The sequence below is a fragment of the Rhinatrema bivittatum genome, chromosome 8 (assembly GCF_901001135.1).
Source record: "Rhinatrema bivittatum chromosome 8, aRhiBiv1.1, whole genome shotgun sequence".
Classification (NCBI taxonomy): Eukaryota; Metazoa; Chordata; class Amphibia; order Gymnophiona; family Rhinatrematidae; genus Rhinatrema; species Rhinatrema bivittatum.
In genome coordinates, this window is record NC_042622.1 from 164,891,569 (window position 1) to 164,912,405 (window position 20,837).

At 51.7% G+C, this 20,837-nt stretch overlaps 1 protein-coding gene across 2 annotated transcripts in view; it reads left to right on the forward strand.

Moving 5' to 3' along the window:
- Window positions 1–20,837, forward strand: part of SUPT6H (SPT6 homolog, histone chaperone and transcription elongation factor) — a 260,364-nt gene that overhangs the window by 182,154 nt on the left and 57,373 nt on the right. For both annotated transcript variants that reach the window (XM_029611011.1, XM_029611012.1), the window contains exons 24-26: window positions 9,474–9,601; window positions 9,816–10,023; window positions 10,222–10,369. In XM_029611011.1, coding sequence (XP_029466871.1) covers window positions 9,474–9,601; window positions 9,816–10,023; window positions 10,222–10,369 — 484 coding nt within the window. The remainder of the gene's footprint in view (window positions 1–9,473; window positions 9,602–9,815; window positions 10,024–10,221; window positions 10,370–20,837) is intronic.

The window sequence follows — 20,837 nt, forward strand, 5'->3', positions numbered from 1 at the left end:
GTTCAGAGATGCGACAAGCTGAGCATATTGCCATCAGGAACACCGTTTTTAGGGTTATCAAGCGCAAGGACAGACTGCCCAGCGGCTGAAAGGAGGGCCTTGCCAAAAATTACAATACTAGATTAAGGTTCCACAAGAGAACCGGCCACCATAGGGGTGGCCGGAGGTGCTTTCCCTGAACGTACCCAGATCAGTCCAGACCCCTGGGTTCATTCCCCCCTGCCAACAGATGGAGACAGAGAAAAGCTTTGCTGATACTGCATCATCAACCCCAGTGCCCCCTGCAGTTCCTCAGTATTTTTCTGTCTCCAGCAGATGGTGAATCCAGCAGTTCTGCAGTTTTCCTTTTTATAGCAATATTTTTTCCTTTTGAGCCTTCCTCCCAGGGGTTTCTTTTTGGTTTTTGGAATCCTAGTGTGTTCTACCCTGTCCAGTTGAGGCAGCCGAACCGGGAATTGGTTCCCTTGTGTGTGCTGAGGCGGCTGCAGGCTCCAATTAACTTTTAGGTCCCTTTCTTGAGATTTAGCAATTTTTAGGGGCTGTTTGTCTCCTTGGGATAAAATAAAATAAAAAAACCTAAGACAAGGGTGTTTGCAGTAGAGCACAGCTCTGCTGTGCCAGCGGCTTCCTCCTCTTTGGTTTCTTTCAGTTAAACAAGCTTTTTTGAGATGAGTGTTTGCCTTTTGGCGGTTTGTTGCTTCTCCCCTCCTTGATGGCTCGCAGCTCAGCATGCTGCTCATGCAGCTCGGTGCTCTCGCGCTTGAACAGATTGGGGTTGTACACGGGATGTGTGGACGGTGGGGAAGGCTCCCCAGTGGCTAATCAGTATCGCGTTTTGGGCGGTTTCATGCTGACTCTGAACAGGGGCTCTGGTTCAGCCGCAATCCCTCGCCCAGTCAGTGCGGGAATGGCAACCATATTGGATTTCTGGGGAGGTGGGGGAAGGTCCCCCGTGTTTGTCACCGGCCCGATCTGATGTAGGGAACGGTCAGGAGGGCTGGAGGGGGAGGAAAGCCCATTGCTGCCAGTTTCTCAGCCATGCCCTGCAGGGGTTGGTGCAGGGAGTCCATTTTCTACAGAGTTTGTTCTTTTTTTATTTTTTTTTATTTTTTTTTTATTACATTTTACATATCTTAAGATACAATACACAGACGATATACAGAATATTCAAACAGCAATTATATCATCCATGAATTTGTATTTAACATTTTATCTAAGAATTACAACATAAGATAATTGGAATTTTGGAGAAAATAAACTAAGAGCAGTTATACACTTGCAATACAATATTTACTCAATTTGTGTCTTTCCCTGACTAATTTCAACCAGCTGATAATTCAATGGAGAATCTAAGAATGTGAATTCAAATAAGAACGCAATTGTTCCGGTTGATTGAATATATATTTTATATCTTGAAATATAACAATACATTGGCAAGGAAACCTCAAGAAAAATTTAGCCCCTCTTTGTAATACTTCTGTTCTCATTTGTAAAAACTCCTTTCTTCTAACTTGGGTGTCTCGGGCAGTGTCTGGAAATATCCTGACATTCTGACCATGAAAATTGATATTTTGATATCTAAAGTTTGATCTTAGGACTTGATCTCTCTCGGATACAAATGGAAATTGTACTATAAGGGTAGCTCGTGTACTAATATTCACCTCAAAAGATTTTTCTATTAATTCTGTAAGATTCAGATTACTATCCAATTGACTTGCCTGTCCTTAATCTTGAATGTTATCTTCTTTCTGAAGTGGAGAAGTATAATATATTCTAGAGACTGCAGGTATTCTACAGAGTTTGTTCTTTTGCTTCATGATGAGTTTTTGTCCAGGCAACAGGTGGCTTGGGAGGCTAGTCAGCCGCAGCCACTACCAGCTCAGCCCACCAGGGGAGGCTAAGGGGGGTTCCAGTTGGGCAGGTTCACCCAGGAGGAGAGTTCCCTCTGTGCAGAGGTTTCTAGGTCCCACCTCAGAGGCTCTTCTGGGAGAAATGAGCCTGACCAAGGAGCACCGGTGGGTCCAGTTGATCTGGCAGCCGGGGATGCGGGTCAAGGTGATGACCCGGTAGTTTCGATCCACGAGGCAGAGGGCCCTAAGGTGGTGCGCCTTTTTAAAAGGGAATAGCTGGATGCCTTGCTCTCTTTTGCTTTTCAGGTCCTTGGGGTGAAGATGGTCCAAGAGGACCAGGATTTGGAGGGAGCGGATCCAGTCCTAGTTGAGATGCGCGGTGTGCCAACTTCTTTTCCATACCACAAATAGGTTAGGAAGCTGGTAGAAGTGGACTGGAGGACTCCTGATTCTGGCTTAAACGTTGGCAGGTCCATGGGAAAGCTCTATCCTTTGCCCCTCAGGATTTGGATTTTTTTTTCTCTCCCTAAGGTAGATGCGGCAGTTTCAGCAATTACTAAGAGAACGACTATTCCTGTGATAGGTTCAGCCGCATTGAAGGATGTGCAGGACCATAAGATGGAGCTACACCTCAAAAGGATTTTTGAGGTAGCGGCCCTGGGCTTGCGTGCGGCTGTTTGTTATAGCTTTTTGCAGCGTGCTTGTCTTCGCTGGATGCAGCAGCTCCAGGAAAACTTACTGCGGTTGGGTGAGGACGCGGACAGGGCAGAGATATAGTGGAAGCAGCGGTGGCTTACAGGGCGGATGCGCTCTACAGTTTGGTTCATACCTCATCGAGGGTTATGGCTTCTGCAGTGGCCGCTAGGAGATTGCTCTGGCTATGCAATTGGATGGCAGATGTTTCCTCCAAAGCGCAGTTAGCTTCCCAGCCTTTTAAGGGTAGACTCTTATTTGGGGAGGACCTAGAGCAGTTGATGCAGTCCCTTAGGGACAATAAGGCCTTCAGATTGCCCGAAGATAAGCCTAAAGCTAAGTGTTTTTTCAGGCAAGGTCTCCTTTTCAGTCCGACAGAAGGACGCGGCCATCGAGCGTGGCGTCCGGGCCCCAAAGGCAATTTTCTTCTCAGGGGCAGTTCTGGGGACAATCCTTTCGTGGTACCCAAAGGTCTTTCCGAGGCACTGCAGAGGGGGGATCTGCAGCGGGAGCCAAGTCCTCACAATGAGGCGAGGCTGGTCCACTCCGTCGTTCCTACTGTAGGAGGTCGGTTGAGGCAGTTTTACGACTAGTGGACCAAGATTACGCAGGACCAGTGGGTCCTCAGTGTGGTAATAGACAGAATTTGCTCGGCCCATATGCGAGCTCTTCCTAATTTCTACATGCGATTCCCTGGAGAAGAGGTCTGCGGTTCAAGTGACGCTCGATTGCCTGCAACGCCTAGGGGCTGTAGTCCCGGTTCCCTGGGCAGAGCTACGTCAGGGGAGATATTCCATTTATTTTCTTGTCCTCAAAAAAGAAGGCACTTTCCGGCCAATACTAGATTTGAAAAAGGTGAATGCAACGCTCAAGGTGCTGTGCTTCAGGATGGAGACCCTGAGATCGGTAATAGCGGCGGTTCGCAAAGGAGAGTTCCTGACTTCTCTCGATCTCATGGAAGCTTATCTACATATCCCTATTCATCAGAACTCAGTGTTTTCTTCACTTCATTATACTGGGGCAACACTTTCAGTTTCAGACCCTACTGTTTGATCTGGCCACAGCCCTGCGCACTTTTACCAAGGTGATGGTTATGGTGGCAGCATATCTCCAAAGGGAGGGGATTCTGGGGCTCCCAAATCTGGATGATTGGCTTGTCAGAGCGAAGTTGGAGGTTCTATGCCGCAAATCAGTTCAGAGAATTCGCTAGCTTCTCCAGTCCCTTGGTTGGGTGGTGAACATCGCCAAGAGTCAATTAACTCTAATGCAGTCCTTGGAGTATTTGGGTGCCCGATTCGACACTCTGGTGGGCAGGGTGTACCTCTCTCTTGCTGAAGCAGGTCCCTGTGCGGTGGGAGACACAGGGGAGTCTCCACCAGGAGTTTCCGCATGTCTGCATACCACAGATGCCTGGGCCAATCTGGAGGTTCTAGTAGAACTAATCCCCTGTGGCCTTCGATCCTGTGAATGACCCTGGCCAGCAGGAGCCATGGAGGGAAGGTATATAGTAAGTCCTTTTCTGGCCAGGTCTGAACAAGAGCATCTATCCCCAGGGACCACTGATATCTTCTGCAACTGAAAAATTGGGGAACCTTCACATTGTGAGATGTGGCTAGCAGATCGATGGACGGGAGGCCCCAGTGATGTACCACCAGCTGAAAGGCTTTGGTTGACAACACACATTCTCCTGAATCCAGACTCTCCCTGCTTAGAAAGTCTGCTCTGACGTTGTCTTTTCCTGTGATGTGGGAGGCCAAGATCATCTGTAGATGTATTTCTGCCCTTTCCTTAAGGAGCTCTATCTTCTTTGACACTTGCTGGCTCTTTGTTCCCCCCTGGTGGTTGATGTAGTCTACCGCTGTTGCGTTGTCTGACATTACACGGACTGCCTGACCCTGGAGTATGTGGCTGAACTGTAGACACACCAATCTGACTGCCCAGGCTTCCAGGCAGTTTGTTCTAGAGCACCTCTTCCTTGGTCCAAAGCCCCTGGGGCTGTCAGTTCCTGACAGTGAGCTCTCCAGTCCCGGAGGCTTGCCTCTGTCATGAGGACCAGCCAATTCGGCGGGGACAAGGCTACACCCTTGCCCAGGTGAGCTTCCTGCAGCCACCACTGGAGCAGAGAACATACGTCCATTGGTAGGTGAAGGCGTATTGAATAGTCTTGAGACAGTGGGTTCCAATGTGACATCAGGGAGCGTGAAGTGGTCGCATGTGTACCCTCGCCCATGGTACTACCTCCAGGGTTGACGCCATCAAACCAAGGACCTGAAGATGGCTCCACACCTTGGGGCATATCACGTTTTATCAACTGATGCACTTGGGAGATCAACTTCCTTATCCACAAGGGCGGGAGGAAGACCCTGCCCTGCTTGGTGTCGAACCAGACTCCCAGTTATTCCAAAACCTGGGAGGGCTTGAGACTGCTTTTGTCCATGTTTACGACCCAACCAAGCTCCTGAAGTGGGGACGTCACCCTGCTGGTCACCCAGAGACTGTCTTCCACTGACTTCGCCCAGATCAACCAGTCGTCCAAGTACAAGTGCACTAGGATTCCCTCTTTCCTCACTGCCACCACTATGACCACCATAATCTTGGAAAATGTTCTGGGGGCAGTGGCCAGGCCAGACAACAGTGCCTGGAACTGATAATGGCAGACCAGTACCGCAAAGTGTAGGAAATGCTGATGCTCTTGGCAGATGGAAATATGAAGGTAGGCCTCGGAAAGGTCCAGGGAGGTTAAGAACTCTCCTGGTTGTATGGCCATTATCAAGGAGTGCAGAGTTTCCATGCGGAAATTAATTACTCATAGGTGTCGATTGACACTCTTGAGGTCCGGGATGAAAGGAACCCTCCTTGGGTACGATGAAATAGATGAAATAAAGCCCTGTATTTCCCTGGGGCGCAGGTACAGAAATTATAGCCCTCAACCTGAGGAGCCTTATCAAGGTCAACTCCACTGTCTGCCTCTTGTGTTGGGAGTGGCAAGGAGATGACATGAGCATGTCCCAAGAGGTGCTGCAAAATTTCAGTGTGTATCCTTCTCGTATGACATCCAGTACCCATTTGTCTGATGTGATCCCGACCCACTGCTGATAGAAGAGGGATAGTCTATCCCCTATCTCCTCGTTCCATGGGTGGGTCGGCAAAACTTCATTGGGGAGTTCGGGCCGAACCTGAATCCTAACCTGCCCCTCTCTTGGGCTGTCGACTCCAAAAGGACTGAGACCCCTGAAATGTCAAGTTTCTGTAGAGCTAAAAGCGTTGGGAGTCCCTGGATCGCCCCCTCATGGGCGAGGAGCACTGTAATTGCTTTCTCTTATCTTCCGGCAGCCGGGGCACTGGAGATTCACTCCATTTACTGGCCAGCTTTTCTATTTGCTTCTGAAGAGGAGTGATCCCTTAAAGGGCATCTTTGTGAGGTTTGCCTTAAGTCACGTTTGCTGACCAGTTTTGCACCCATAGCTGTTTTTGGCTGCTACTACTGAGGCCACTCCTCTGGCCGAGGTACAGACTAGGTCAGAGCCTGCATCAGCTAAAAAAGCAGCGGCGGGCTCCATAGCTTCTCTAGAATACACCCCTGAGTCATCCACTTCTCTAGAGAGGAGCAGGCACGAGTGTGCTACCAGGGCACAACAAGAAGGGATCTGTAAAGTCATTGCTGTCATATCAAAGGCTTGCTTAAGGATGGACTCTGTCCGCCTATCATACACATCTTTTAAGGTCGCTCCTCCCTGCACTGGGATAGTTGTTTGCTTCGAAACGGCACAGAGCAGCACATCCACTTTAGGGAAACGCAGGCGTTCTCTCGCCGCCGGATCCAGTGGGTATAGAGCTACTAATGCTCGTTCACCTTTAAAACTCATTTCAGGAGCATCACATTCCAAGTCTGTTTAACTAATGGAAGACTTCCAGCACTAGAAAATAGTAAGAGGGTTTCCTTAGAAGCACCAGAATGGGATTCTTCTCTGATTCCGTCAGAGTCCACCCAAGGAAACCAGGGCCGACAAATCATATCTATGGAAAAAATATAACGTGGTCCGATATGGCTCCAAACCTGGAGGGTTTTCCCCATCTTCCAAGGAATCTGGGTCCCCTTCTTCATCCGTGCAGTCCAGGTCCCTGCCAGGGATACCCTTGGTGTGAGGCAAGGCATGTCTCAAGGCTTGCTGATAGGGCTGGGAGAGGGAGGCCTTACCGGCTGGGGTTCCATCCGGACAGGGGCAAGTGAAGCAGACTGCGCCTGTATGAAGGCTTGAAGGCCTTGAAAAAATTCCACCCAAAAGAAGGCAGCTGGGTCCATGTCTAGCCCAGGAAGTACTGGGGTAGGTGCTACTGGATTTCCCTCTCCCATGGAAGACCCAGACCTGGGATTACTCAGATCTGGGGTACTTCTGGTTAAGGTTGTGGCCAACCCATCCTCTGATTGGGAGGAACTGTGCTTAGTAAAGTCTGGGGAGGCTAACTGTCCCTGGGCCTCCTTGCAGTGCTGACATAAATAAAAATCCAGGTCAGACTGTGTAGCCCTAATATGACAAGCAGCACATGTTTCTTTTCTGTCAGAGGCATTAGGGATGGTAGCTGCGTGTTCACTCGGCTTGCGCTTAAAAAATTTGTGTGCACAGATTTCGGGCACCTACGTGGGCCACTACGAGGTGCATGCACAGCCCGGGCACCTGGCTTTATCTAAACTCTGCGCCTAGAAGGTTGTGCGTGTATGTATGCGCGCAGTGTTTTGTGCGGCATTATGCGCAGAGCCAGCACGCATTACGTGTACTGACATTCTGTGGTGGGCAATAGAAGACACAAAAACACGCGCAAGATGGCGCCGCCAAGGCCTACCACACAATGTCCCTACGGAGCCCAAAGCAGGGCCTAGCCCACCGGGGGCCACTCCAACCTGCTTGGGAGCCCACTTCCCTTTACCCCAATGGGATTGGGAATGAAGTCAGTTTGGTGCGCCAAGCAGGGAGATCAGAGGAAGTCTTACTGAAACCCCTCCAATGTCTCTGAATCGGGAGGAATCCTCTTCTCTCTTTTTTTTACTTACCTGAGCTCCCTGCTTACCGGCTGAATACAGAGACGGTGTCGGCTGTGGAGGAAGAGGGCTTTGGCTGTCACCACCATGCTCGGCTTCCTGCACCCACTGCCTTTCAGTTGCTTCAGCAGCAAAGTCCACGCCAGGAGTCAGCTACCGGACCAAGCCACACCTCTGAGAGATCTCGGAAATCACCTCAGGAATTCTCAGCTGGGGGAGGGAACTTTAGGTATCACCGCAGGACAGAGGGGCTCAATCTTTCTCCAATTATAAAGTAGAATCTCTTCTAAGGGTACAGTGATTCCCATAGAGAAAGTACATCCACATCTGCTAGAAGACGAAGAGATACCGAAGGGCTGCAGTCACTGCAGGGATGTATCTAGGGCAGTGATGGCCAACCTTTTGAGCTCAGTGTGTCAAAATTCATAAAAAAAAACCCAAAAACCGAGCATAACTCGGGTGGTGTGTCTCTTCTAGAAAAATCCATAATTTTGGGATATTTGTAGCTCTAATTAATAACAAAGTTATAATTTTAATATATGTTCTGTATTTATTAATAAAGCAAAAACAAATAATTATTTACCTTACCTGCTTAGTGACTTTTTTGTTGCTGAATTTCATTGGCTAAATCTTCAATTAAAACACTCTCTCTCCCTCCACACCCCCCCCCCCAACCACACAAACTCTTACTCCCCTGGATCTTCTCCTCACACACACTCATGCTCTCATACTTACTGGCTCCCTCAGGCACAAACACACACACCCAGACAGGCTCCCAGTCATTCTCACACACACACACACTGAACCCCAGGCAGGCTCCCATTCATTTTCACACCACTTCCGCTCCATCCTCCAGGCAGGCACCAATTCATTCTCACACACACACAGACCCCCAGGCAGGCACCCAGGGATTCACACACATACACCCCCAGGCAGACTCCCATTCATTCACATGCACACACTAAAGGCAGACCCCCCCTCTCTTTTGCCAGCAACCTCGGAACTTCTCATTCCTCTGCTGCCACTGTCACTGCTGCCCACGCAGCTCCTGCAACGTTTACTTCCGGGGCCGCACAGGCAGAAAGGAGGAGCAGCATCAGCGCATTTAAATGCACTCTTTTTCTTCGGGCCGTGGTGACGTGAGCCTCACCACGGCCCTGCCTATCTGCCTGTCGCTGCGCCACATGAGGGGTCCGGAGGGTGGGGGGATACTAAAAAACTAAATTTTAAAGGCTCGGCCGATAAAGAAAAAAAAATTTATTTCCCGATATTCCACGAAATGCTGCGCGTGTCAGCAAAAACGTCTCGGCGTGTCACCTCTGACACGCGTGTCATAGGTTAGCCATCACTGATCTAGGGTGATCTCAGCTTTGAAACCAGACTCAGTCTCCATCTGCTAGCAGGGGAGCATAAACCCATTGGTCCTGAGTCCATCTGGCTACACACTAGGAAAGAACCAATTTTCCATTTTCACTCTCCTGCCTCTTTGTTCACAGTATTAGGAAGTACTTAAAAAGTGATGTTATGCCTGCATTGCATAGCATGCTGTCTTACAAAAACAAACAGGAAATCAGAACTAATTACTGTAAACAAAGGAAAGCTCACAGCAGCTTCAGACCCATTACCTTGCATTAAGCCTTTAACCTTTTTTTTCCCTCTGTGATCAAGCATTCTTTAAATACAGTTCAGTCCCTGCAACAAGCAATTTAACCCTTTAGGAACCATAATCTGTTTCTTTATGAGCTCTGTGCACTACACAGTAGAATAAAAGGCGGAGCTGGGGAGGTGTAGGAAATGCTTAGTATTATCTAATCTAATAAGCATTAAATGGATTTTATCAAAAGTCTGTACAAAAGATGGTGATATAAACACTGCTGCATGTTCCCCGACAGATCCTAAAGCAGAACAATACGCGGTTGGAGAACAGAACCCAGCTGGTCACAATGTGTCACATGGGGCCCAAGGTCTTCATTAACTGTGCCGGCTTTATCAAGATTGACACCGCTTCTCTAGGAGATAGGTTGGTCCCATGAATCCTCTTGTGTTCCTCCTTCCTTTTCTGCCATATTTGTGATCTAAGTTTAAAATAAACAGCGGCATTGTGGGTATTGATCCTGATGTTTTACAGGTCTTGTAGCCTCTGCTCCTAGAGGTTTTCTGCTGTGGGAGTTGCCAGCACTGGGGGGTATCTGTACCTGTTCTTGTCTTCTCATGTACTAGTTTGAATTCTATAGCACTGATTCGTACATTGAGGTGCTGGATGGCTCCAGGGTGCACCCTGAGACTTACGAGTGGGCACGGAAGATGGCAGTGGATGCTCTGGAATATGATGAATCAGCAGAGGATGCCAATCCTGCAGGAGCCTTGGAGGAGATCCTGGAAAATCCAGAGCGGTTGAAGGACCTGGATCTTGATGCTTTTGCTGAGGAACTGGAGAGACAGGTTAGTGTTTAGTGCTGAATGTGGCTGGGGTATGCAAGGCAGAGGTCTACCAGAGCAAGGAACAAAGGATGTAATGAGACAAATGTGAGGCTGGTGACTGTTGATCTTCCAAGAGGTGCCCTGCACTGTGACAAGGAAAGACTTGCCTTGAGTGAGTAGAAGCACAGAAAACTTAGTCTAATACTGCTCTCTATGCAGGGCTATGGTGACAAGCATATCACACTATATGATATCCGGGCGGAGCTAAGCTGCAGATACAAGGACCTCAGGACGCCTTACCGCTCTGCTAACACGGAAGAGGTCTTTAACATGCTGACTAAGGAAACTCCCGAGACATTCTACATTGGTACGAATCTTGGGTTCTCGTGATTTTATTCATATAATGCTTGTAGAACTTTTATATTATGATGCAGTGTCTTGAACCTTAACTCACTAACACTTCTAGCTTAAGGTATGACATCTGAAGCAGTGCCCTAGTCTCCCTCAATTGTGTGCCAATCACAGGAGAAACTGCAGATTCCTGTTCCCTGTACGTACCAGGATCAGTCCAGGACACCTGGGTTGTGACTCCGCACCAGTAGATGGAGACAGATTAAAACTTGTGGGCGGAGCCATATATAAGCCCCTGTGCCAGTCACAGCCCCTCAGTCTTACTCTGTCTCCAGTAGATGGTGCAGGTCCAGTCACAGCCCTGCCTGACCTGATTCTGGTGTTGGTGTTAGTCAGGTTTGAATTTTTTGGGCTAGGCTTTTTTGTTAGGCATAGTTGTTTATATACCAAATTGGGGTTTTTTTCTTTTAATCCCTTAGTCTCGGGTGCCCTGCCTCCCAGGGGAGTTGAGAGGTCCTGAGGGGACTACCCTCCCCCGGTTGAGGCCGCTGCCAGGGTTGAGGACCCGGCTGAGCTAGTGGCAGCGTCAGGGGTGACACCAGGGAGCCTGGTTTACTCACCCCTGCAGGAATAAGGGCTTTTCAGAACCAGGGACAGCGTTTTTGTTTGTAAAAAAAAAAAAAAGGTTTTTACTTTTGTTTTTGCGGCTCTCTGTTACCTGGCGTCGCCGCTCCGTTTTTCTCGGTGGGGGGGTGTCATTGGCAGGGGGGAGGTCGCCGAATTGCGCTGTTTGTTTATTTTAAATTTTTTAATTTTTGTGGTAATTTTTTCGCCGCGGCCCCGTTTTTCTCCCGCGTTTTCGCCGGCATGCCGCGTGCTGCACAGTGCAGGGCCTGCGGCTCGGCGCGCGCGCGTCTCTCTAGGGACAGCCTTTGTTCAGCCTGCGTCCCGGGTGATGAGGGACCCTCGGTAGCGACGCGGGGGGCTCGTTCCCGGGTCGTGCGTTCGCCGTCGCGCGGTGCTAGCTCCGCTGACAGGCCTCAGGATCTTTTCCCGGTTAGTGCGGGAGTGGCGGCCATCTTGGCCACCGGCCGGGAAATTTCGCGGGAAACGGTGGGGGCCTCTTCCCTTCCTCCTGCGCTTTCCCCACAGCGTGTCACGGTGGGGGAGGTTCCCTCGGAGGGGCTTCGGTCCCGGGAGGCTTCCGAGAGTGATTCTTCGGATTCTGGTGATTTTTCTGAGGATTTTGCGCTGTTGCTGCGCAAAGTCCTCAAATACAAGCGCAGCAAGCGCATCCAGGGGAATGGCTCGCGTGCGGCCGACCACGGGTCCCCTCCACGGAAAAAGAAGACCAGGAAGGGCGCGGAGATCGCCCACGGTGCGTCCCGGGGAAAGCGGCCTCCCAGGGGGGTGCCGCAGGAATCGGATCCCGAGGATTCCCCTGAGGATGATACGGAGTCCGCCGAGGAGCCCCTGACGGGGGCCGGGAAGGCAGCAGTGGATGGTACTGCACAGCCCATTGCAGAGAAAGCTGCACAGGCTGCAGAAGGGGATGACCCCAAGGTGGTGCGGCTATTCCGCAGAGAGGAACTGGCACCTCTCATCCCGGCCATTCTCCATGAATTGGGAATTGAAGCTCCTCCGGTGGTGGTCCGACAGGAGGCGAATATGGATCCTGTTCTTCTCGGCCTCACAGGACCGGCGGTCGCCTTCCCTTTTCATTTCTCGTCCACGGATATCCTTTTCAAGGAATGGGATACTCCGGAGTTAGGTTTGAAAGTCAGCAAGGCCATGGATAAACTCTATCCTTTACCGGAGGAGGCGCTGGAGCTCCTCCGACTTCCAAAAGTGGATTCGGCGGTGTCCGCTGTCACGAAGAGGTCTACCATCCCTGTCACGGGAGCGACGGCCCTCCGGGATATTCAAGACCGAAAGTTGGAGGTACAGCTCAAAAAGATTTTTGAGGTTTCCGCCTTGGGAGTGCGAGCTGCCATTTGCACGAACTTCGCTATGCGAGCTAGTCTGCGCTGGGCCCAGGTACTGCAGGCGAATGCAGGTCTCTCTCCGGAGGAGGCTTCCCAAGCAGATAGGTTGGAAGCAGTTATCGCATATGGGGCCGATGCGCTCCATGATCTTTTACGCACTTCGGCTAGATCCATGGTGGCAGCGGTGTCGGCACGCCGCCTCCTTTGGCTGCGCAACTGGGCGGCGGATGGTTTGTCCAAGGCTCACCTCGGGGCATTGCCCTTCAAAGGGAAATTGCTGTTTGGTAAGGAATTAGATGACTTGATGGTTTCCCTGGGTGAGAACCGAGCGTTTAGGCTGCCAGAGGATAGGACCCGGTCGCGCTCTTCGTTTTCTGGCAGAGCCCGTTTCCGGGGTCCCCGGAAGTCCAGGCCGCAAAGATCCACCAGACCTTCGTACAGGCCGGCCTCTTCTCGAAACACTCACTGGCAGCAGTCCTTTCGGGGCAAACGCTTTGGCAGGCAAGGAGGAGCCCCGTCGGGTACGGGTTCCAAACCTTCGCAATGAAGTTCGGCCGGCCCATCCCTCGTCGCGCCCTCAGCACGCTGTCCCAAACGTGGGGGCGCGTCTATCCTTATTTCTCGAGGTATGGACCAGCATGACGTCGGATCAGTGGGTCCTCGACGTGATAAGACACGGTTACGAGTTAGATTTTGCTCGCATCCCAGCGGACAAGTTCCTGGTCTCGCCTTGCAAGGATCCCAAGAAGAAGGCGGCAGTGCTAGACACCATCTGAAGACTAGAAAGCTTGGGGGCCATCTCTCCAGTTCCGGCCGATCAGTACGGCAAGGGCCGGTACTCCATTTACTTCATAGTTCCCAAGAAGGACGGCACTTTCCAACCCATACTGGATCTGAAAGGAGTCAACAGATGTCTTCGGGTCCCTCACTTCAAGATGGAAACCATTCGTTCGGTGATCGCGTCAGTGCGGCCAGGCGAATTCCTTGCGTCACTAGATCTCACAGAAGCATACTTTCATGTGGGCATCCAGCCAGCCTTCCAGCGGTTCCTGCGGTTTTGCATTCTGGGCAGACACTTCCAGTTCCGGGCTCTTCCGTTCGGCCTGGCGACAGCGCCTCGGACATTCACGAAAGTGATGGTGGTAGTGGCGGCGCACTTACATCGGGAAGGCCTCCTGGTTCACCCTTACCTCGACGACTGGCTGATTCGGGCGAAGTCAGAAAGCCTGTGTCGGCAAGCGGTATCCAGGGTGCTACAATTCTTGCAGTCCCTCGGCTGGGTGGTCAACTACAACAAGAGTCATCTGGAACCCACTCAGTCCTTGGAGTACCTTGGAGCCGTTTTCGACACAAAACGGGGCAGAGTGATTCTCTCTCAGGATCGGATATGCAAACTACAGTCTCAGGTACGACGTCTTTTGTCTCAACACCGTCCGCGAGTCTGCGATTACCTGACAGTTCTCGGATCTATGGCCTCAACGCTGGCGTTAGTCCCTTGGGCGTTCGCTCACCTGCGGCCACTGCAGTCTTCATTGTTGTCCCGCTGGAAACCGATTTCAGAGGAATATTATCTTCCACTGCCTCTCGAGAATCAGGTGCACTCCAGCCTGGGCTGGTGGCTGGATTCCAAACATCTCTCCTGTGGAGTATCTCTTCTTCTTCCCAACTGGACAGTGGTGACCACGGATGCCAGTCTTTCCGGTTGGGGTGCAGTTTGCCAAGAGAAATCGGTTCAGGGTCTGTGGTCAGAAGGAAGCATGTTCCTTGATGGCCTGGGCATGTTCCTTGATGGCCTGGGCAGAGCGGCATCTCAGCGATCTCGCTGCGTCTCACATAGCAGGAGCCGACAATGTCCAGGCGGACTTCCTCAGCCGACACCACCTGGATCCCGGAGAGTGGGAGCTAGCGGAAGAAGCGTTTCTTCTCATTTGCAGGACTTGGGGAACGCCCCACATGGATCTCATGGCCACGTGGAACAACTCAAAGGCTCCGAGATTTTTCAGTCGACGCCGAGAAAGAGGAGCAGAAGGGGTCGACGCGTTAGCACTTCCCTGGCCGGCGGAGGTGCTACTGTATGTGTTCCCACCGTGGCCCATGATCGGCAAGATACTGCGGCGCATAGAATTGCACCCGTCCAACGTGATCATGGTGGCGCCGGAGTGGCCGCGCCGTCCGTGGTTTGCGGACCTGGTCCAGTTGTCGGTGGCGGCACCCCTTCGTCTACAGGGGTTTCCGGGGCTCCTTCGTCAGGGTCCCGTCTGTTTGGAGGATGCGGATCACTTCTGTCTCGCGGCATGGCTTTTGAGAGGTATCGGTTGAAGCAAAAAGGTTACTCGGACGCGGTAGTTGCCACGTTGCTGAGATCCAGAAAACAATCTACGTCTCTGGCTTATGTTCGAGTCTGGGTAGTCTTTGAGGAGTGGTGCGTGGAGCAGGGTCTTAATCCCACTTCCGCTGCTATTCCCAATATTTTGGCTTTTCTCCAGGCTGGGCTGGCCAAAGGCTTAGCGTGCAGTTCCCTACGGGTCCAAGTCGCGGCACTTGGTTGTTTGCGTGGTAAGATTCAGGGAGTCTCCCTGGCTCTCCACCCGGATATCTCCCGTTTCCTTCGGGGGGCGAAACACCTCCGTCCTCCTTTGCGGCTCCCTTGTCCTTCTTGGAACCTCAACTGGGTGCTCTCGTCCTTATGCTCAGCTCCTTTTGAGCCTCTGAAGCATTCTACGATCAAAGATCTCACGTTAAAGACTGTATTCCTGGTAGCCATTGCTTCGGCTCGCCGGGTTTCTGAGTTGCAAGCTCTAACCTGCAGAGAGCCCTTCTTGCGCTTTTCTGATTCAGGGGTTTCCTTGCGGACCGTTCCCTCTTTCTTGCCTAAGGTCGTATCGGCTTTTCATTTGAATCAATCGATTGAACTTCCCGCTTTCGCGGTTGGTGATTCTTCCGACCCGAAGTTGAGGGATTTGAGAAAACTAGATGTGCGGAGGTCTCTTCTTCGCTATCTAGAGGTCACAAATTCTTTTCGTTTAACGGATCATCTGTTTGTGTTGACGTCGGGTCCGAAGAAAGGTTCTGCGGCGTCCCGCACAACGATCGCCCGTTGGCTCAAGGAGGCCATTGGTTCTGCGTACATTCTGCGCGGTAAAACACCGCCAGTGGGTCTTCGAGCTCATTCGACGAGATCTCATGCGGCGTCCTGGGCGGAATCTTCTCAGGTGTCGCCTCAAGAGATTTGCAGGGCGGCTACCTGGAAATCATTGCATACCTTCATTAGACATTACCGATTGGATGTTCAAGCTACTGATGCTGGGGGATTTGGAGAGAGGGTACTCCGAGCGGGACTCTCTGCTTCCCACCCTCGATAACTTAGCTCTGGTACATCCCAGGTGTCCTGGACTGATCCTGGTACGTACAGGGAAAGGAAAATTAGTTTCTTACCTGATAATTTTCGTTCCTGTAGTACCAAGGATCAGTCCAGGATCCCGCCCGCAGTGTGGCGCTATAGTAATGGAGAGTCCGCTCATTGTTGTTTTTTAATACGCTGACCCCTTCTTTTGTTCGCTCTCCCAGTTGGAGAGTCTGTTTTTCCTGTAGGGGTGTTGGAGTTATTTTACTTAGTAAGTTTCTATGGTTAGCTATGTTGGCTTTTGGATTTTTCTACTTTGACATTACGTATGACTGAGGGGCTGTGACTGGCACAGGGGCTTATATATGGCTCCGCCCACAAGTTTTAATCTGTTTCCATCTACTGGTGCGGAGTCACAACCCAGGTGTCCTGGACTGATCCTTGGTACTACAGGAACGAAAATTATCAGGTAAGAAACTAATTTTCCTTTCATACCCGGATCAGTCCAGACAAGTGGGTTTTGCATCCCTACCAGCAGATGAAGGCAGAGAAAAACATTTCAAGCACTGCTACATAACCGAGAAGGCCACCTGCAGTCCCTCAGTATTTCTCTGTCTCCGGCAGATGGTAGAGGTACAAACCTGCAGTCTGAAAGAGAGTGAAAAAAAGAAAAGAGATTGAAAAGCTCCCTGAGGTATTAGGCATCTTCTTGGGCCATCCCTCAGGTGGAGCCGGGCAAACGGAGAGTTGGTGATCCTTGGCTGTCTCAGCCTGGGTCATCCAGAGGGTCTGAAAGCCAGGGGTTCTGCTCCCTCATTCCCTTTGAGGCCACCTTCTACAGAGGCAAGAATAGGGAAGTATACCCTTCTTTTTCTGGGGATACTTTTTAAGGTCACTGTTCCTTAAAAATAAATAAATAAAGTGGTCAGGTGGTGCCAACAAATCATGACTTGCAGGAGAGAGAAGGATCACAGAGTCCCTGGTAGTGTCAGAGATCTTACCTGTTAATTTCGTTTCCATTAGTCCTGCTACACCAGTCCAGGGCCCTCCCTGTCTCTTCTCAAATGCTGAGTTTTTTGACTGTCTGCTGTCTGTTGTACATAGCTGGTGTTTGGTCTTTCTAGCCTCTTCTCTATTTTTTCCCTTGGCTTTTCAGTTAGATTTCAAGCCACAGGATGTCTTCCCAGCTTCACTCAGAGGTTATTACGGTATTTTAAATCTTTGTCAGAGGGATACTGGATTCTTGCCGCTTGGCACCATCCCTAAGAGGTGGCACATATCCTTCTATGTAATTTCCAACATGACAAACTGCTGTTCCTTGTACGTACCCGGATCAGTCCAGACTGTGGGTTGAGCCTCCTTTCCAGCAGGTGAAGACAGACTAAAACTGAAAGGATATCCTATATGAGGACAGAGCCTATCCTGTAACCCTTCAGTATTTGTCTGTCTCCAGCAGGCGCAGGTGGTCTCCCTTCGGTCTCCTGATTTAGGCTAGTCAGCCTTCCTTTCTTCCTTACTTCTTGGATCAAGCAAGTACTTTTTTCTTAGGGATTCCTTGTGTTTTTCTTCCTGTTAAAAAAAAAAAAAAAAAAAAAAAAAAGTTTGTCAGGGAGTTTATAGCTTTTGTTTTTTCTTCAGGAGACGGCTCCCTCCCCTGGCTCTTGCCGGACTCAGGGGGGCTTGGCCCCTTGTGCAGTGCATAGCCTGTGTCCGTAGCCGCTTCCAGGTGTGGGAACCGAGTTTGGTGGTCCAGTTCTCGTCTCCCCCTCCTCTGGCTGCCGAGGGATCTTAAATTCCCACTGCTGTGCTCAGTCTAAAAAAAAAAAAAGGGTTTAAGTTTTAAAGTATTCCAAGTACTTTTTTTTACTTACCTACAGCAGTAGCCCCATCCTTTTTTATTTTTGGTCTTCGGAGGGCTTGAACCGGCAGCCAGACAGGCAGGAGTCAGCAGGTTTCCCCCCTGCTTCATTCCGGGCCTCCAAGCTGCCAATCAAACTTTTTTCTGCAGCTTTTTTCTCTCAGTGCGGCTCTCCCTATGCCGCGGCAGGCAGCCTGCCTCTCCTGTGGCAAGCCCTCCTCGCGATTTTCGTGAGGGGGCCTCTGCTCTGCCTGCCTGCCGGGTGGGGAAGGCCCCCTCCTCAGCAGGGCAGGCAAATTTAGACCGGGGATCTAGTCCCCAAAGCATGGCCAAGGCCATTCCTGGGTCGGCAAAGCTCGGGAACGGCAGCCATTTTGGATTTTTCAGCGGCTCCGTTTTTGGAGCTGCCTGGGACTGGGGGGCCTATTTTTTTCTGACACCCCCCGATTTGAGCCCTGCGGCCCCCAGGATGGGTTCCCGTTTCTCCACAGAATTTGTCCTCCTCCTGCACAAATCCTATTTAGCTAGCCTGCAGGAGGAGAAGGACGGGGGCCCCCCCCCCCAGCAAAAATTCCCCACTCTGCGCCGTTGACTGTTAGCCCGGCTGCAGAGCCCCCGGGGCCTATTCGGGTACGGGTGGTCCTGGGGGTAACCCCCAGCGGACCCGGTACTCCCGGATCCGGACGCCTTCCTTGATACAGAGGGTACTCTTCCCTCCATGGAGGGGGGTGACCCCAGGGTCCTACGGATGTTCCGCAGGGAGGAGCTGGAACCCCTCATCCCCTTTGTCCTCCAGGAATTGGGGTTGGAGGAGCCCCCCGTGACACCCTTACAGCCTCTTTTCCCAAAGATATGGACTCAGGGCTCCGGCTACCGCCTTCCCTTTTCATCCCATGCACAAGCTGTTCTCCTGCGGGAATGGGAGGCTCCCGAAGCAGGTCTCCGGGTGGCACATGCCATGGATAAGCTCTACCCCCTCCCGGAGGAGTGTTTGGAAATTTTTTTAAAAATCCCTCAGTGGACTCCTCCGACTCTGCGGTCACTAAACATACCACCATCCCTGTAGAGGGATCGACGGCTCTAAAGGACGCTCGGGACCTCAAGCTCGAGGCACATATGAAGCGCATTTTTTAAGTCTTTGTGCTGGGGGTTCGTGCGACTTTTTGCAGCAGTCTCATGCTACGGGCAGGTCTTAGGTGGGGTCAACAGTTACTCTGCAGCCAGGACCTCCCGTCGGCAGAGGCGGAACAGGCTGAGCGTCTTGAAGCCGTCGTCGCTTATGGGGCTGATGCACTCTGACTTCATTCGCGTCCAGTCTAAGGCGATGGCTTCGGCGGCCTCTTCCAGACGTCTCCTCTGGCTGCGCAATTGGTCGGCCGATCCTTCCTCCAAAGCCCGGCTGGGAACAGTGCCTTTCAAAGGTAAGCTGCTTTTTGGTGAGGACCTCGAGAAGCTTATGGATTCCTTGGGGGACAATAAGGTCCATAAGCTTCCGGAGGACCGTCCGAGACGATCCCGCTCCTTTACACCCTCTCGTCCTCGTTTCCGGGGTCAGAGAAGGGTATACCCCTCGTGGCCAGGGTGGCTTCTCGAGGGCTTATTCTTCTCGCTCTCAGTCTTGGTCGCAGCGCTTTCTTGGGCATCGGCCCTTTCGCGAGGGCCAGCCCGCACGCTCCACCCCCAAGCCGGCCACCCAATGAAGTTCACTTGGCTCATTCCTCGGTCCCCTTCCTAGGCGGCCGCCTCTCCCTGTTTTTCGAGGAATGGGTCAAAATCACGTCGGACCAGTGGGTCCTCGACATTATCAGAGACGGGTACGCCTTCGAAATTGTTCGCAACCTACCGGATCTTTTTCTCTTTTCCCCATGCGGGCAGTCTAAGCGGGAAACAGTGGAGCAAACCCTCTCCAGGCTCCTGAGTCCCGGTTCCGGAGAAGGAGCTTGGCACAGGCCAAGCTGGCCTGTGCCGGAATACTGGCACAGGCCAGTATTCTATTTACTTCGTTGTCCCCAAGAAGGACGGGTCTTTTCATCCGATCTTAGACCTCAAAAGGGTCAACCGGGCCTTCAAGATCCCGCATTTCCGCATGGAAACCCTGCGAGCAGTTATCGCGGTGGTTCGCCCCGGAGAGTTCCTTGCCTCGCTTGACTTGACAGAGGCATACTTTCATATTCCGATTCACCGCGATTACCAGAAGTATCTTTGCTTCCTTGTCCTCAATCGGGATTTCCAGTTTCGGGCACTCCCCTTCGGCCTCGCGACAGTGCCTCGCACATTCACCAAGGTGTAATGGTGGTGGTGGTGGTGGCTCTTCGCAGGGAGGGACTTCTTGTTCACCCCTGCCTGGACAACTGGCTCGTGCGGGCCAAGTCGGAGGCTCTTTGTCGGCAGGTGGTGGATCGCGTGTTAGTTCTTCTCGCGTCTCTCGGGTGGATAGTGAATTTCTCCAAGAGCAACCTTCAGCCCTCCCAGGAGTTAGAGTTCCTGGGAGCCCACTTCGACACCCGTTTGGGCAAGGTCTTCTTACCGCATGCGAGGGCTCTCAAGTTGATCGACCAGGTTCAGAATCTGATCTCGCTATCTTCTCCGACGGCCTGGGACTACCTTCAGGTCCTGGGGTCCATGGCGTCCACCATCGACCTAGTCCCCTGGGCTTTTGCTCATATTGTGACCGTTACAGAAAGCTTTGCTATCCCATTGGCAGCTGGTGTCGGAACAGTTTCACATAGTCCTCCCATTCTTGGACTCTACAGTCGCCGACTTGCAGTGGTGGCTTTCCCTTCCTCATCTTCTACAGGGAATGCCTCTCCAAGCCCCACAATGGATGATAGTAACCATGGATGCTGGGGTGCGGGGCTGGGATGCGGTCTGCCTCTCCCAGTCCACCAAAAGGATCTGGTCGGCAGCTCAGTCTTGTTGGCACATCAACCGATTGGAGACTCGGGCGGTGTTCTTGGCTCTTCAGGAGTTTCTCCCCCTCATCTGTGGCAAAGCGGTAAGGGTTCTGTCCGACAACTCCACCACCGTGGCTTACATCAATCGTCAAGGGGGCACCCGCAGTCCACTGGTGGCCCTAGAAACCAGCCGTCTTTTCGCCTGGGCCGAGCGACATCTGCAGTGCCTGGCGGCTTCCCACATCACGGGCAAGGAGAATGTTCAGGCCAATTTTCTCAGTCGCTCGATCCGGGGGAGTGGGAACTCTCCGATGCGCCCATGGATCTGATCGTTGACAGGTGAGGTGTCGTCCCCCCCCCCCCCCCTCCACCTGGACCTCATGGCGACCTTCCGCAATGCCAAG